Genomic DNA, 17,074 nt, shown 5'->3' on the forward strand with positions numbered 1-17,074 from the left:
TCTCCCAACAAAATGGTGTTTTTTCCCAATAAAAGAAATGTATTGCATAACTTAAATAAAAGAAAGTTTATATTGAGGGAAAATCTTGTAGAGGATGAATGCTAGAGTGGAGAGTTGTGTCAAATTTTCCTTCAAACTGAAAATTGCAACAACAGTAACATGGATTGGTAAATTGGGAAAAAGTGTATGTTGTTATTTAGTTTATGAGACAAATGGAGAATATGTTCTTTCAGACCAAAAATTTGTCCTAGAGGTATTAATGAAATGATGTCAGATGCTGTCTCTTGATCTGATAACAACATACTTAAAATAAATGATGTGTTATTTACAGTCAGAATGTAGCCACATTTTTGCTGAGAAAAGTCTATTATATTTGTAATTATTAAATCTCATACAAATGACATTTTGAATTGAGACAAACTTCAGACATTTGGAATTTCATAAAGATAGAAGATTGAACTGTGACTTCAGTTCTGCTGGTATGTGATATCTGGTGACTTTCTTGTTCATGGGAAAAGGTTAAAAGTATGTCTGAATAGCAGAGTGAAATGTAGTTAAGAGGAACCAAGTTAAGAATCGTACTGCCTTTCTTGAAGTGTGTGTTCTTAAATTTCTATGTTCAAGTTAATGCCTTCAAATAAAGTAAAGATATTTCCTTCCCATGATGCTAAGTAAAGAAAGTAAGCTTTCCATATGCAATGACATTGGGTTGAGAAATGATCAGCACTACTTTTTTACTTCTTTGATGTAGTGTATCTTGGGATTCACTATAAACTGAAGAGTTGCATTTTTTATTCCAACAGAATTATATGATCTGTGAAACATTTTTTGATTATCTAGTGTTAGTGTGTATGTACTGCTTGAGAATTCAAGATTAATAATTGTGCTCTTGAATATTTAATACACTTCATGATGATTTTGCTCATTTTATTAGGAGTCACTAAATGATGAGTCACTTGTTGGAAAAGCGTTTATACTGTATTTTTTTCTGCAGTACTTATTAAAATGCACAGTGTATTGAAAAATAAACACAACTTTTTGTACAAAATCATATATAAATGTAAACATCTGTTTTCAGGTTTGGAGTTTCACAGCGTCCCCTATATATTAATCTGATCCGGAAGCCGCTGGATAGGCTAGTTTCATATTATTACTTCCTTCGCTATGGAGATGATTTTCGACCACACCTAGTGCGCAGAAAACATGGTGACAAAAAGGTACAAGTAGTGATCTATTTGGAAAAGGATAAATATGAGTTATTATGTTTTTACTTGGTGTTCTATGATGAAGGTCTTCCTCTTCAGGAAATTATAGCAAGTATTAGTAATATGCAATTTTTGCTTATATTGTAATGTAATGGATAAAGGTCCCCAGGTACGAGCGATTGATTGCAGTGGTCCATCACATTGGCGTGCAGTCACCTAACAGATCATATGTGTTGGCCAAATTGCAGTGATCTGACACTGATCATAGACTGCAGGGAAATACCGGTTAGTCTGATGGCCTGCACATGATTCGTGCATATACTGGGTGATCAAAAAGTCAGTATAAATTTGAAAACTGAATAAATCAAGGAATAATGTAGATAGAGAGGTACAAATTGATACACATGCTGGGAATGACATGGAGTTTTATTAGAACAAAAAAATATACAGAAGTTCAAAAAATATCCGACAGATGGCTCTTCATCTTCAGAATAGCAATAATTAGCATAACAAAGTAAGACAAAGCAAAGATGATGTTCTGTACAAGAAATGCTCAATATGTCCACCATTATTCCTCAACAATAGCTGTAGTTGAGGAATAATGTTGTGAACAGCACTGTAAAGCATGTCCGGAGTTGTGGTGAGGCATTGGCGTCGGATGTTGTCTTTCAGCATCCCTCGAGATGTCAGTCGATCACGATACACTTGCAACTTCAGGTAACCCCAAAGCCAATAATCGCACAGACTGAGGTGTGGGGACCTGGGAAGCCAAGCATGATGAAAGTGGCGACTGAGCACACAATCATCACCAAACGACACGTGCAAGAGATCTTTCACGCGCGAACTTTCAGACATTGTGTGAACTTTGTTTTTTTTTTGTTCTAATCAAACCCCATGACATTCCAAGCATGTGTGTCAATTTTTACCTCTCTATCTACATTATTCCGTGGTTTATTAAGTTTTCAAATTTATACTGACTTTTTGATCACCCTGTACTACAGCTGGCGGGCTGGTTAGCAGCAATGTGTGGCTATATAACTGTTTGCCTGCAACTGCTTTGTCTAGTTATTGAGCATATTTGTGTAGGTTGTTTTTTTTTTTCTCTCACATTGAGTAGGAACTTTGTCAGAATTTGCAGTTAGGAAGTGATGTTGAGGCCAGAGTTCCCATTTGCATTAAAGAGGTGATACTAAATAGTCTCCGTTTTTGCAGTGATGGGCATTTTGAAGTTTACTATGTAGAAGAAAAATTGATGGGTAGTTCATTGTAATTTATGAACAATTGTACACATTAATTAAAGTCTTGATTTCTAAACAGAGTGATGTACCATAATATTAAGTGGATGTTTTAATTTAAATGCTCAGGGCAAATCTATTATACAACTATACTAAAGTCCCTTGTCATTTTATATATTGTGACTCTCCCTCATACAAGTTAGAACAAGGGTTGTGGCAATCATCAGTGTTGCTGTTGACAACATTTCTACGCATATATTGAGATTACAAAACAAATTGTGTATACTTGCAGTTAACTTATAAAACTAATGAGTGAAAAAGGAAGTGAGCACTAATATAAAAAAGTAATTGTATTGTGTAATAAAATGGAACACATACAGCCGTACTTAGTGTTATTTATTATGAGGCTACTAGTTTTGGTGCTTCAGTACACAATCATCAGTCCTTAAGTGACTGAATTGTATTAGCACACTGACAAGATGTACACAACCCACTTAGTGTCAGTTAAAAATTTAATATATTCTGTAAAATTATCTGCAGTTCCCAAGAAAAGAGTTTGAAAACAAGTTTAATAAATTATGATTTCCAGTTTTTAATTTATTTTTTGCAAGTGTTCATGGGGATATGAAGATCAACTGCAAGTGGTTCTAAACACTGTTCATTTTCAACAGCAGAGCTTCTTGGCATAGTGGTGCTCATAATACTGGTTTAAATTGCTTGGTAGATCATTTGTGTGCAGGGGTTCATGTCGAGCGATTGATTGCAGCGATGTTGCATTTGATGGATCACTTTGATCTGCCACTTGTGTATGGGCCCCGTAACGGAGAAAAGAAAACATGACATAAAATGGGAGCAGAAAGTTTTAAGTAAATAAATTAGTAAAAAATCTAAAATTAAGACAAAGAAGAGAAGACAGTCAGACAGATAGAAATCGCATGATAGAAAGGAAGGGATGCAAATACACTATGATCAAAAAATTAAACCAAGCCATGTGGCACAGTACGTTTGGGAGGAGGGTGGTTCAAAACCCTGTCTGGTCACACTGATTTATGTTTTCCATGGTTTCTCTGAATTGCGTAAGGCAAATTCTGGGGTGATTCTTTTGAAAATGACACAACCGATTTACTTCCCAGTCTGAACTCGAGCTCCACTCATAATGACCTCACTATTGACCCCCTGATCCTGATCTTCCTTTCTTCCAAAAATTAATTATTATCAAGAAATAATAGCATATTTTCTGAAAAGGGGATTGAAAACATTGCAGGATAAAATAAAGCTTAGGAGCAAGACATTTGGCGTGGAACAGTTTTTAAAATATGTAATTAGAATGTGTCTGAAGCTAAAGGTGAACATTTAAAAACAGAATAAAAAAGCCAGAAAAATCTTCTACAGCAGCAAAGCAGTTGATAGAGTATGTGGTTATCTCTAGCTGCTTGGCAGTGCTACAACATGTTCAGTTTCAGAGCTCTGTTGGAACTTAGTACCATTTCTGAGAAAGATTTGTGAAGTGCCCTGTAGGTGAGTACCTGGAGTGACAGACCAGTGGGGCCCAGTGACATACAGGACGACAAGAGAGGTATTTTATTAGACTTCAAATACACATCATCTCATTAGCAATGAGAGGCAGACATGCTCCTCTCTGGTGACTCAGGCTGGCCACAGCTAGCAGGTGGCTGTCTTCCAACCATGGGAAAGGGGTGCATGCACAGTCATGTTGCATACATCAGGTTGAGCAACAACCAGTGGTCTGACTGTGGATTGGGGCTCTGACGTCAGTGGTGCTCTTATTCTTCTACCGCTACTCCATTCCACTGCGGAACAGCCACACCCAATGACTTGGGTTCATTTGTGTTCACTGCAGAGGCGTGTGGAGACCTCCACATGTGGGGGACAATCCGCTACCCCCTGTCAGGAGTCTGGCTACAGCAGGCATGGAAGGCAGGTCAGCAGCACTGTGGCACCAAGTCCCTCAAGGAGATGCAGTGCAGGGGGCAGCTGGCCCAACCAGACCTCGAACCCATGCACCTGGTGGTGACAAGTCATTCTGTTGTCTAGTAAGCCATGACATTGTGGTCATGCGCCTGGTCTCTTAAAGGATCTGCCTCAAAGTTTGCAGCTGTATACATGGTTCTGATATGCATTTAGCACTGTTACCCAGCCCCCAGTCACTTAGCTCACAACATGGGTTGCTGCACTGGATGGTGACATCTTCCTATATGTTCCGGCTGTTACTGCTGTGTGATGCAGACTTCATCAAGCGCAGCTAGCCTGTCTAACAATCCTTTTGTGCATGTGTTATGACCCATATGTCACCACAAGGGCCTTAGCAACTGGCATTATGTAATTTGACACTTTACAGCCACATTATTACAGATCCCTACGAGTTTCACTTAAAACTGGATGTCAACAGTACATTTGTTTGAAGAATTGGCAGAGTCCCCGACATCAGTTGTTGGCTTCAATTTTTTTCTCCCATTGCATAACAGATATGCTGTATACGATTCAACTCCAGATATCTACTAGTCAGTTCATGTGATGAACACCTTTAAAAAAACATTGTCTGATGCGATAACTCAACGTGGAAGCTTGTTACTGACTATGAAGAAGGAACCTGCACCAACTGTTTTTCTTAGTGACATTATGAATTTGCTCAAACTCCAGTGGCAGGTGCTATAAGAGGGATGTTGTGCATCACATGGAGATTTATTGTTAAAATGTTTTGTGCATCTTACAAAATGACACTGATGGGAAAATGAGATAAATGAATTAGGGCTCATATGTGGCTTATTGGCAGTCATTCTTCCCACGTAGCATTTTTGAACAAAATGGGGATGAGTACCAGAAATAGCTTCCTATACTCACCATAAGGTGACTTGTGGAGCTTAGATACAGTAGTAGTCTACTGGGTGTCCTTGACCTATCATACCAGCCCTTTTTCTCAAAAAATGTATCCAAAAGTTTTATCAGGTAGAAACCCATTCGAGGAATCTCTGATAGGGGTGTCAGATTGCCCATACTTCATAGCTATACTGCATTGCACCACAACTTAACATTACCTCAGACATTACCTCAGACAATAACTGAATACTTTTTATATGTTACTGCAGCAGTGAACCATGGTCCAACATCCTTTCACCATCAGATTCATGTGGAAAGGGACAGTTATAATGTCAGCACCACCAATACGAGTTGCATAGCTGCTCCTCTGATGTGCTAAAATAGGGACCTGCACTTACAGATGTGAGAGACTGGCATCCTGGGGTGACAGAATACACTGTAGTATGTTGTGTTATTTACATTTGCCTGACAGGGATGTTCACTGAATTTTAAAACCTGTAAAACAATGGACGTGCCACAAAAGTCCCCATGGTGCTCCATTAATAAGATATTCAGGAAGAGTTCTCACACCTACAGTCAACCAACATACTTGGTCCATTCACATTAATGGGACCATCGCCTGTGTTCGATGCCAATGTGCAATAATCACTCACGGGTGGCAGGTAGCAGCACTATCAGGGAGGGTATATAAAGCATGCCAGGGGACACGAAAAATAGTGCAGTTGTTGTTGTAATGCAGAAACAGAATAATTTATCTGACATCCAAAAGGACATGACCGTTGGCCTTCAAGCCAAGGGTGGAAGCTTTTCCAAAATGGCTAAGTTTCTAAAGTGTTTAAATGCCACTGTGGTTAAAATATACCATGCATGACAAAATGGAACTATCCAAAAATGGCACCAAGGCAGCTGTGGTGCACCAGACCATAGATTACAAGGGTAAACAACAGCTGTGGAGATGTGTATGGGGAAATAGATGTGTAACTGTTGAGCAGTTGACTGCTCAGATGAATCAAGGAGCTACCAACAGTGTCTCCTCAGTGACCATTCAGGAGAAGTTGCTGAATATGTGCCTCGGTAGCAGGTGCCTGCTTCAAGCACCTGTGCTGACTGCTGGTCACTGGTGACAATGGCTAGAATTGAGTCACAAGAAGTGGCCTCTTTAGATGAATCATGTTTTATGCTCTTATCATACAGATGGCCGTTGGCTTGTACAGTGTGAAACATCTGAAAGCAAACATCCTGCAGCAATTGTCGGAAGGGCCCAGGCTGAAGGAGGGAGCATTATGGTCTGAGGAATGCTTTTGTGGCATTCCCTGGGTGACTTCATTATTCTAGAAGGCAGATTGGGTAACACAAGTATGTGTCTATCCTTGGAAACCATGCCCATCACTGCATCGAGCTTGTTTTTCCCTGGCATGACGGCATCTAGCAGCACACACAAGTATGTATCTGTCCGTGGAAACAGTGCCTACCACTACATACAGTTTGTTTTTCCTTGACACGATGCCTCTACCAACAGGACAATGCAATGTATCTCATAGTTCACAGTGTACGTGCATGGTTCAAAGAGCACCAGGATGAATTTATTGCATGCCCCTGGCCACCAAACCTCCTGGATATAAACCCAGTCAAGAATCCGCCTCGATTGGGCTGCTTGCACCATGGATATTCAGCTGATAAACCTAGCGCAGCTGGCCACAGCACCAGAGTTAGCGTGGTTCCACTCCCTGTTGATACCTTCCGGGATCTCATTGACACTCTTCCTGCATGTCTGGAAGCCGACCGTACTGCAAAAGGTGGTTATTCAGGCTTTTGGAAGGGTGATTGCATTAATGTCACTGGATAGTGTATTTTCTAGGTTTAGAACTCCAGACAAATTGTTATTTCCCTTCAGTGTGGGTTATGAACATAACATTCTGTCTTCACTAACCTAAATTTGCTGGAAGTAGTGTAATGTTTTAGATGACAAGAAGCAATGTGGAGCTAGTTTGCAAACTTCCCACCTCTCTCCCATAGATTGACTTACTTGGTATGCACAGCCGATCTTCTTCTCTGGATAGCCGGCCATGTCGATCTCCAAAAACTTCTTCTTCGAAGAATAATGCTGGTTAAGGGAATTTATCAGACTCTCTCTCTCTATTCTTGAAATAATTTTGTACTCGAAGAATACTTTTAGTTCAGTCATGGTATATTTCAACTTCCACAAGAAACAAATTCACCACATATAAATATTCAAACTTGTGTGAGTCAACCAAGTCATCAAAAATTAGACTCTATTAGGATACATTTACAACAGGGTTGGTTTAGCAACCACCAGAAAATATGAACATGTCTTGCTTTTAGCAAGTCCAACACCAGCAAAGAATAGCACAGGCTCTTCTCTACACATACACTGAAACTCTATGGATCGTACAGCAGGTATTTGTCAGCTGCCATTCGGCTACCGCGTCCACATTTTGCTCATGACTGTTTTTAGACCTGCACACACAAACATGCAATGTGCAGTAGGTTGAATTTGTCTCTCTCACACTTCTATTTAAAATATTGTGGGTTCAAGACGGAGGAAGGCCAAGTGGTCCTAGAATTTACACAGAAATTCTCAAAGCACTACATATACCCCCCCCCCCCCCCCCCCCCACCTTCCTCAGATCGAACATGCAATATTTTATATACCGTCATTATCTACATTTATATCACACAGAATAACAATTCATCTTTCAACAGTATACCATTTTCTATACAGTATACCTTTTCCTTATTATTTAGCTATTCCTTTTTTTTTCATTTTACGTTAATTATAAAATGTGAATATTTCAATCAATGTTGTAGTTAGTTCTTTCAATATCTAAAAAAGCATTAAGACCAATTTTTTTTCTTTTTTCTGCTCTTTATCCAGTTGTAAATTCCAGGTGTTCATGACACTTGAGTACTTTATTCTTTATTCTAATTTCTTGTACTATTTTTTCCTTAGTACGTTCTAGTATCATTATTTGTAGTAGTTTGTAGTCTGGAGGAACTCTGGGCAAATGAAAGTGTTCTTTTCGACACTTGTAAACTCACATATAACATAATAAAGCTAGTGGTATATAGAATTCAAACTTACCAGAATAATTCTATTAAATGCGTGACTTCTATCATGATACTGTCCTTTTCCCCTAGGATCAGTACCTATACCTTACATGTGGGTTGACCCTATGAGTGCACTTCCTCCTACCGTTCTGGTAGGTATATCCCTTTATAAAACATCCCTATTCATCAAGCCACAGGTCGTCCTATATCTATATAGGTACGCCTGCCCTATATACTTAGCAAATGCCAGGTACGTCCTCCTTATCCTTTATGAGTAGGCCTCATGGTTCATTGCCCTATTATACATCTTTATGAACACTATAATTAAATATTTCCTAGTAAAATTAAACTCTATTTTACACTTCACTCTCACTTCTTAGTACCTCCTCTAATACCAAGAGTCCTCTTCCACTTCTCAACATCTATAATCTTAGTAAATACTATGTCTATAAATATTATTCAACTCATGCTAGTTACTATGTCTACACATAATGATCAAGTCCCACTAGTCTATGACTCATCTCTTCATAAGAGTGTTTGCTACCCTGACTTTTCTTAAATGATTATCGTGATTGTTACAACCTTGCTTATCACTGTTTTATAATTATTGCACAAGCTCTCCTGCTCCTGTGTCTCTTAGCACGAGTTGATTGCTACCATTCTTTCTTTATACATATACACCTCTATATACATGTATTAATATAATAGAGGGAAACATTCCACGTGGGAAAAATATATCTATATTATATATCTATGTACATGTATATATATTAATATAATAGAGGGAAACATTCCACGCGGGAAAAATTTATCAAAAAACAAAGATGATGTGACTTACCGAACGAAAGCGCTGGCAGGTCGAAAGACACACAAACAAACACCAACATACACACAAAATTCAAGCTTTCGCAACAAACTGTTGCCTCATCAGGAAAGAGGGAAGGAGAGGGAAACACGAAAGGATGTGGGTTTTAAGGGAGAGGGTAAGGAGTCATTCCAATCCCGGGAGCGGAAAGACTTACCTTAGGGGGAAAAAAGGACGGGTATACACTCGCACACACACACATATCCATCCACACATATACAGACACACGCAGACATATTTAAAGACAAAGAGTTTGGGCAGAGATGTCAGTCGAGGCGGAAGTGCAGAGGCAAAGATGTTGTTGAATGACAGGTGAGGTATGAGTGGCGGCAACTTGAAATTAGCGGAGATTCAGGCCTGATGGGTAACGGGAAGAGAGGATATATTGAAGAGCAAGTTCCCATCTCCGGAGTTCGGATAGGTTGGTGTTGGTGGGAAGTATCCAGATAACCCGGACGGTGTAACACTGTGCCAAGATGTGCTGGCCGTGCACCAAGGCATGTTTAGCCACAGGGTGATCCTCATTACCAACAAACACTGTCTGCCTGTGTCCATTCATGCGAATGGACAGTTTGTTGCTGGTCATTTCCACATAGAATGCATCACAGTGTAGGCAGGTCAGTTGGTAAATCACGTGGGTGCTTTCACACGTGGCTCTGCCTTTGATCGTGTGCACCTTCCGGGTTACAGGACTGGAGTAGGTGGTGGTGGGAGGGTGCATGGGACAGGTTTTACACCGGGGGCGGTTACAAGGATAGGAGCCAGAGGGTAGGGAAGGTGGTTTGGGGATTTCATAGGGATGAACTAACAGGTTACTTAGGTTAGGTGGACGGCGGAAAGACACTCTTGGTGGAGTGGGGAGGATTTCATGAAGGATGGATCTCATTTCAGGGCAGGATCTGAGGAAGTCGTATCCCTGCTGGAGAGCCACATTCAGAGTCTGGTCCAGTCCCGGAAAGTATCCTGTCACAAGTGGGGCACTTTTGTGGTTCTTCTGTGGGAGGTTCTGGGTTTGAGGGGATGAGGAAGTGGCTCTGGTTATTTGCTTCTGTACCAGGTCCAGGGCCTCGCTGCGATGGAGCTTTTCCTTTCACGCCGATCACCTGCCACCCTACTTAAAACCTCTTTCCTCATTACCTTAGCCAGCTTCATCCTGACCCACAACTTCTTCACTTTTGAAGGCCAGACATACCAACAATTAAATGGAACAGCCATGGGTACCAGGATGGCCCCCTCGTACGCCAACCTATTCGTGGGTCACCTAGAGGAAGCCTTCTTGGTTACCCAGGCCTGCCAACCCAAAGTTTGGTACAGATTTATTGATGACATCTTCATGATCTGGACTCACAGTGAAGAAGAACTCCAGAATTTCCTCTCCAACCTTCACTCCTTTGGTTCCATCAGATTCACCTGGTCCTACTCCAAATCCCACACCACTTTCCTTGACGTTGACCTCCATCTGTCCAATGGCAAGCTTCACACGTCCGTCCACATCAAACCCACCAACAAGTAACAGTACCTGCATTATGACAGCTGCCACCCATTCCACATCAAACGGTCCCTTCCCCACAGCCTAGGTCTTCGTGGCAAACGAATCTGCTCCAGTCCGGAATCCCTGAACCATTACACCAACAACCTGACAACAGCTTTCGCATCCTGTAACTACCCTCCCAACCTGGTACAGAAGCAAATAACCAGAGCCACTTCCTCATCCCCTCAAACCCAGAACCTCCCACAGAAGAACCACAAAAGTGCCCCACTTGTGACAGGATACTTTCCGGGACTGGACCAGACTCTGAATGTGGCTCTCCAGCAGGGATACGACTTCCTCAGATCCTGCCCTGAAATGAGATCCATCCTTCATGAAATCCTCCCCACTCCACCAAGAGTGTCTTTCTGCCGTCCACCTAACCTAAGTAACCTGTTAGTTCATCCCTATGAAATCCCCAAACCACCTTCCCTACCCTCTGGCTCCTATCCTTGTAACCGCCCCCGGTGTAAAACCTGTCCCATGCACCCTCCCACCACCACCTACTCCAGTCCTGTAACCCGGAAGGTGCACACGATCAAAGGCAGAGCCACGTGTGAAAGCACCCACGTGATTTACCAACTGACCTGCCTACACTGTGATGCATTCTATGTGGAAATGACCAGCAACAAACTGTCCATTCGCATGAATGGACACAGGCAGACAGTGTTTGTTGGTAATGAGGATCACCCTGTGGCTAAACATGCCTTGGTGCACGGCCAGCACATCTTGGCACAGTGTTACACCGTCCGGGTTATCTGGATACTTCCCACCAACACCAACCTATCCGAACTCCGGAGATGGGAACTTGCTCTTCAATATATCCTCTCTTCCCGTTACCCATCAGGCCTGAATCTCCGCTAATTTCAAGTTGCCGCCACTCATACCTCACCTGTCATTCAACAACATCTTTGCCTCTGCACTTCCGCCTCGACTGACATCTCTGCCCAAACTCTTTGTCTTTAAATATGTCTGCATGTGTCTGTATATGTGTGGATGGATATGTGTGTGTGTGCGAGTGTATACCCGTCCTTTTTTCCCCCTAAGGTAAGTCTTTCCGCTCCCGGGATTGGAATGACTCCTTACCCTCTCCCTTAAAACCCACATCCTTTCGTGTTTCCCTCTCCTTCCCTCTTTCCTGATGAGGCAACAGTTTGTTGCGAAAGCTTGAATTTTGTGTGTATGTTTGTGTTTGGTCGTACATGTATATATATCTATATACATGTATGTATATACAAGATAAGACAAAAAAGGAACAATGTATAACCGTCACTTAAAAAACAATGTGTGTATCTTTCCAGATGTACACATATCTTTATCCCCTACAACCCTTGGCAGTTCTTACATCCTTTTAATCTGTAACTTCATTGTTTGTGTATTCGTATTTCTTTGTGTGTATGCGAAAGTGTTTTTGTGAAGTCGGATTCTTCGGCCTTCTTATCTGAAGACAAGTTGTAGGTTATTGGAAACCATGGAAACTAGGAAGGACTTCTGCAATAGAAGTAGATGAATATGGAAAGAGGGAAAAATATATAGGTCCTCAAAGGAGAAGTAAGAAAGGAAAAAAAGGTAGATGTGGTTGCTAAGATCGAAGAAGAGAAAGAAGACAGCCCCAAAGACAGGAAACCCTTCCCACCCCCCTTCCCCAGGATCCCTACCTTGTCGGTACTTGAGTGAGAAGCCGGAGGAGGCATGGTGTTAAATTGTCTCCTACAGAACGGACACTCCTACCTTCACCCTTGAGGTCCGCGAAGAAAATCTTAGCTACCCTATGAAAACAGCAAATGGTGAAGAATCAGGCACACTTGTTTGCGAGGGTCGTTTGAAAGGTGTGATGTGTGTTTTTTGTTAGTCATGATTTATCTGTTAGTGTAAATCATGCTTTTACCTTCACTACCCACCCCCTTTCGACATCGATACAAACCCTCCCGTCTATGTCACATCTCGTAAAAGGTATAAAATATTCTGTACCAAGTATAAAATTATATATTCCATTATCACAGTCATTTAATTAGTCACTCAATATTATGTTTTCCACAAATATAATATTCCATTCAGTTTACTAAGAAAAATACGCTCAATGACTTTAACTCGATTATCTTACATTCAGTGTGAGAATGGTATTTTCATGAATTCAGAAAGTATTTTGAAAGTTATGTGCCAGGTATGGTTTTCTCTACTTACTTAGAGCTACGTGAAAAAAAGGATTACCAGGCAGCTTTCAAGAAAACCATTTCTGGAATCATTGTAGTTATGATTCCTTTTAATAGAATATACAAATATAATGACATTGATTTCACTGACTTTTGCTCACAGATTTGCACAGAAAACTGGTGAAGAAATTACTTACAAGGAGTAATACAGGCAAAAACAGAACCTAACTATACGTGGAGACTGCGACATTACAATCGAAACCGTGGGAGAGAATGGCTGGCTAGGCAGATTTAATCTATTTTATTTCAGGGATAATATGCGTACCAATTCCCACCTCATGTCACCGCCTAGTAAAGTCAGGATAAGTTGGGGCTGGCCAGGACAAGTCATGAAGACAGGTAGGGGCACCTCGGGAATAACCGAGGAAGATGCTATCAAAATTGCTAGTGGGCACAACCCTCTATCAACCAAGGATGACACAGTCACATACCAGGAGCAATTTTGGGTGATGTAATAACAAATTCGTGCTGGTATGGTTTTTATAATAACCTCTAAGTGGGGGACGATAGAATAGTGTAAGAAGTTGGGGGGAATTCAGTGCAGGAAAATTTTATTACAGAAGAAACACCAAAAACAACTCGGGATTCGACGGTCATCACTCCGTCCATTAACACAGAACATTAACATCCCTGGGAGAATAAACAATATGTCCTTTACATTGTACTTTACTTTTTCGGATGCAGTTGTAGGATCCACTAAAAATAATGTTTTGGGATGTATTACCATTTGAATATCTTCCCAAGCTAGAAATTCTTTAAATTCGTTACCAACAAGTCGTGGCCCATTATCTGTGATAAATCATTTTGGTTTTCCCACCCCCAGAAAGTACTGTTGCAAACAGCATGTAACCGTCTGTGTATTTGCTCTTTTGATAGGATATAACTTAACATATTTTGAGCAGCACTCTATGATGACTAAAATGTATGACACTCCTCCCTTCCCTTTAGGAACCAGCCCTAAAAAATCTGCCTCTGTAAGATCGTGTAATGATTCAGGAATAATTGGATACATTTTGTATTTAACTTGAGTGTTACTCTCTTTCACCTTCTGACGTATTTCACAGGTCCTATTAAGGATGCTACTTTATGCCCTAGCTTCTTAAAATAATAGAACGTATTCATATGAGCTATACACTTTTTTATTCCAAAGTGTCCATATCCTGTATGAATATACCACACAGTTTTGTCTTCCATTAACTTCAGAATGCAAATGCGCCAACATTGTGATGTTATACTGTCTCTCCAAAACAAATTATGCCCTACAATTTTCCTCTTCCCTGCTTGATTAGGAGCTATGGAATTCCTTATACACATAGCAAACATTTCTGTAAAATAGCAATCATGATGGATGTTTTCTGTTATTCTTTAGCCCACCTCTTGTACCCTGGTGTACGGATATTCTATTGTCATAAAATTAATTGCAAAAATTACGCTGGGTCCCTACGTACATTTTAACTCTCCCGTTCCTACTGGTAACCTAGACAAAGCGTCCAGTACAATATTCTCAGAACCTTTTACATATTGTATCCTAATGTCATATTCCTGTAGGAACAACATCCATCACAATAATCTACTATGTAACAACCGACTACTCATTAAAAGAGAGAGATCTTGATGATCTTTATAGACATGGATTTCTGACCCCCATACTAGTGTTTGGAATTTTTGGATACTCCATACTATTGCCAATAGTTCTTTTTCAGTAGCTGTGTAGTTTAATTCATGTTTGTGAATATAATAGAGGGAAACATTCCACGTGGGAAAAAATATATAAAAAAACAAAGATGCTGTAACTTACCAAATGAGAAAGTGCTGGTTTATAGACACAATAAAAAACACACAAACACACACACAAATTTCAAGCTTTCACAACCCAAGGCTGCTTCATCAGGAAAGAGGGAAAGACAAAAGGATGTGGGTTTTAAAGGAGAGGGTAAGGAGTCATCTCCTTACCCTCCCCCTTAAAACCCACATCCTTTCATCTTTCCCTCTCCTTCCCTCTTTCCTGAGGAAGCAACCTTGGGTTGTGAAAGCTTGAAATTTGTGTGTGGGTTTGTGTGTTTTTTATTGTGTCTATCAACGAGCACTTTCTCGTTTGGTAAGTTACAGCATCTTTGTTTTTTATATATATTAATTCATGTTTATTAAGACTACGGCTAGCAAAAGCTATGGAGCTATGATTTACATTATCTAGACCCAACTCTCCTTGAAAAAGTTCTGCTGCAGTACCCTAATCAGATGCATCGGTTGAAATTACAAATGGCTCACCCGTACTCGGATGATGTAATATGGGTGATTCTACCAGTGCTCTTTTTACATTTTCAAATGCATCATTTGCCTCCTGATTCCAAACCCACAGTATTCCCTTTCTTATTGAACATAAAATTCTTGGATCATTCAGTTCTTGATCCCGTATATACTGTCTATAGTATCTGGCCATTCCTATAGATCCCTTCAACTGTCTTACGTTTCTAGCAGGTGGACAATATTTAATAGCTTTTATGCGCTCAGGTTTGGGTCAAATCCCCTGCACCCCTACCGTATGCCCTAGAAACTTAAGCTCTTGTCACGCAAAGTGTGATTTAGACAATTTCACTGTAATACCTTTTTCTTTAAATTTTTTGAGGGTCTTACTCAAGGTTAGACAATGTTCTTCCCAGGTAGCAGAGATTATGAGGATATCATCTACATATATTATTAAATCCTTCAATAAATCTCTTCCTAATGCCTCATACAGAGCATGTATAAATATGGATACTGAGATATTTAGTCCGAATGGTAACACATTGAAATGAGACGATTTACAATCAAACAGAAACGCTGTATACTTCTTTGATTCAGGTTGTAGCCTAATTTGCCAATATCCCACCGTCAGGTCCATTGTGCTAAAAAACCTTGCTTTTTCACATTTGAATAACAATTCATCAATGTTAATTGGTCTGTTTTGTTCTGTCTCTATATGCTTATTCAATATACGCGCATCTAGCACTAATCGCACACCTCCTGTATCCTTTTTTACCACTACTAAAGGGTTATTCATGATGCTAGAACTACATTCTATTATATTGTTGTCAATCATTTTGTCAATTTCCTCCATAACTGCTTCTTTCAAACTTACCGGTATTGGATATGGCTTACAGAAAGATGAAGTGTCATCTTTGATTTTAAACTTACATATGTAATCGCTGATATTACCGGGATGATCATAAAATACTACTTCATATTCCATTAGAATTTTATATAAATCTAGTTTTTGTTCTCTGGTTAATATTAGAGATTCATTTACTTTGTTTTGTATGTCAGCTCGATGTGATAGATGATTTACATTATCGATCTCTGGTGACAATCGTGCTGTAGCAGTTAATCGTAAACATTGACATTCAGTTATTTGTCTTGCAATGTAATTATCGGTTGCAAACAGTATCCAACATTTACTGTCATCTTTACCAAAGCAAAGAAGATCTTCCTCAAAATTCAATATGACGTTAAATTCTAATAACCAGTCGAGGCCAAATAAAACATCCCTATTAATATTTTCTACTATTACAAGGGGTTTGTCGAAATCTGATATTTCCGATGTGGCAATTCACTTGGGTTTCACGTTTCACAACTTTACTTTTCGTTCTGGTTATACCAACTATGTAAAACTCCAGTTACTGGTAACAGCGGTAAGTAATGTTTTATCTGTAATGTGTTAAAGAATGCACTAGAAATGAGTGACATCTCACTCCCTGAGTCTATAAATATGTTAACTTCAGAAGTCTCCATGGTTCCTGCTACTATTGGTTGTGGATAGCTGGTAGTCAAGCTTGGTTCGTCCAGTAACAACCATTCTTTCGTAGGTATTTTGTGCATGAAATTAACATACTTATTATGAACCAGGCCTCCTAGTGTATCTCTACGACCTGGGCCCTGCCCTGGGATCCAGATCGCACTGCGTTTTCCTCATTATTAATAATCACTGGTTGGTTACCAAATTGGGTACTACATTACTACTTTGTGCTCTATTATTACTTGGCACAAATTCCTGTGAAGTTACTGGACCTCTCATTGCTGTCCTTATTTAAGGCATCAAGTGCATCCATAAAGGACAACAATTCTTCTACTGTTTTCCAGCCGCT

At 40.1% G+C, this 17,074-nt stretch overlaps 1 protein-coding gene across 2 annotated transcripts in view; it reads left to right on the forward strand.

The window, feature by feature from the left end:
- LOC124798451 (heparin sulfate O-sulfotransferase) overlaps positions 1-17,074 on the forward strand; it is an 85,905-nt gene that overhangs the window by 28,139 nt on the left and 40,692 nt on the right. For both annotated transcript variants that reach the window (XM_047261870.1, XM_047261869.1), the window contains exon 4: positions 1,079-1,217. In XM_047261870.1, the coding sequence (XP_047117826.1) occupies positions 1,079-1,217 (139 nt within the window). The remainder of the gene's footprint in view (positions 1-1,078; positions 1,218-17,074) is intronic.

This window comes from Schistocerca piceifrons, chromosome 5 (genome assembly GCF_021461385.2).
Source record: "Schistocerca piceifrons isolate TAMUIC-IGC-003096 chromosome 5, iqSchPice1.1, whole genome shotgun sequence".
In the NCBI taxonomy this organism is placed as follows: Eukaryota; Metazoa; Arthropoda; class Insecta; order Orthoptera; family Acrididae; genus Schistocerca; species Schistocerca piceifrons.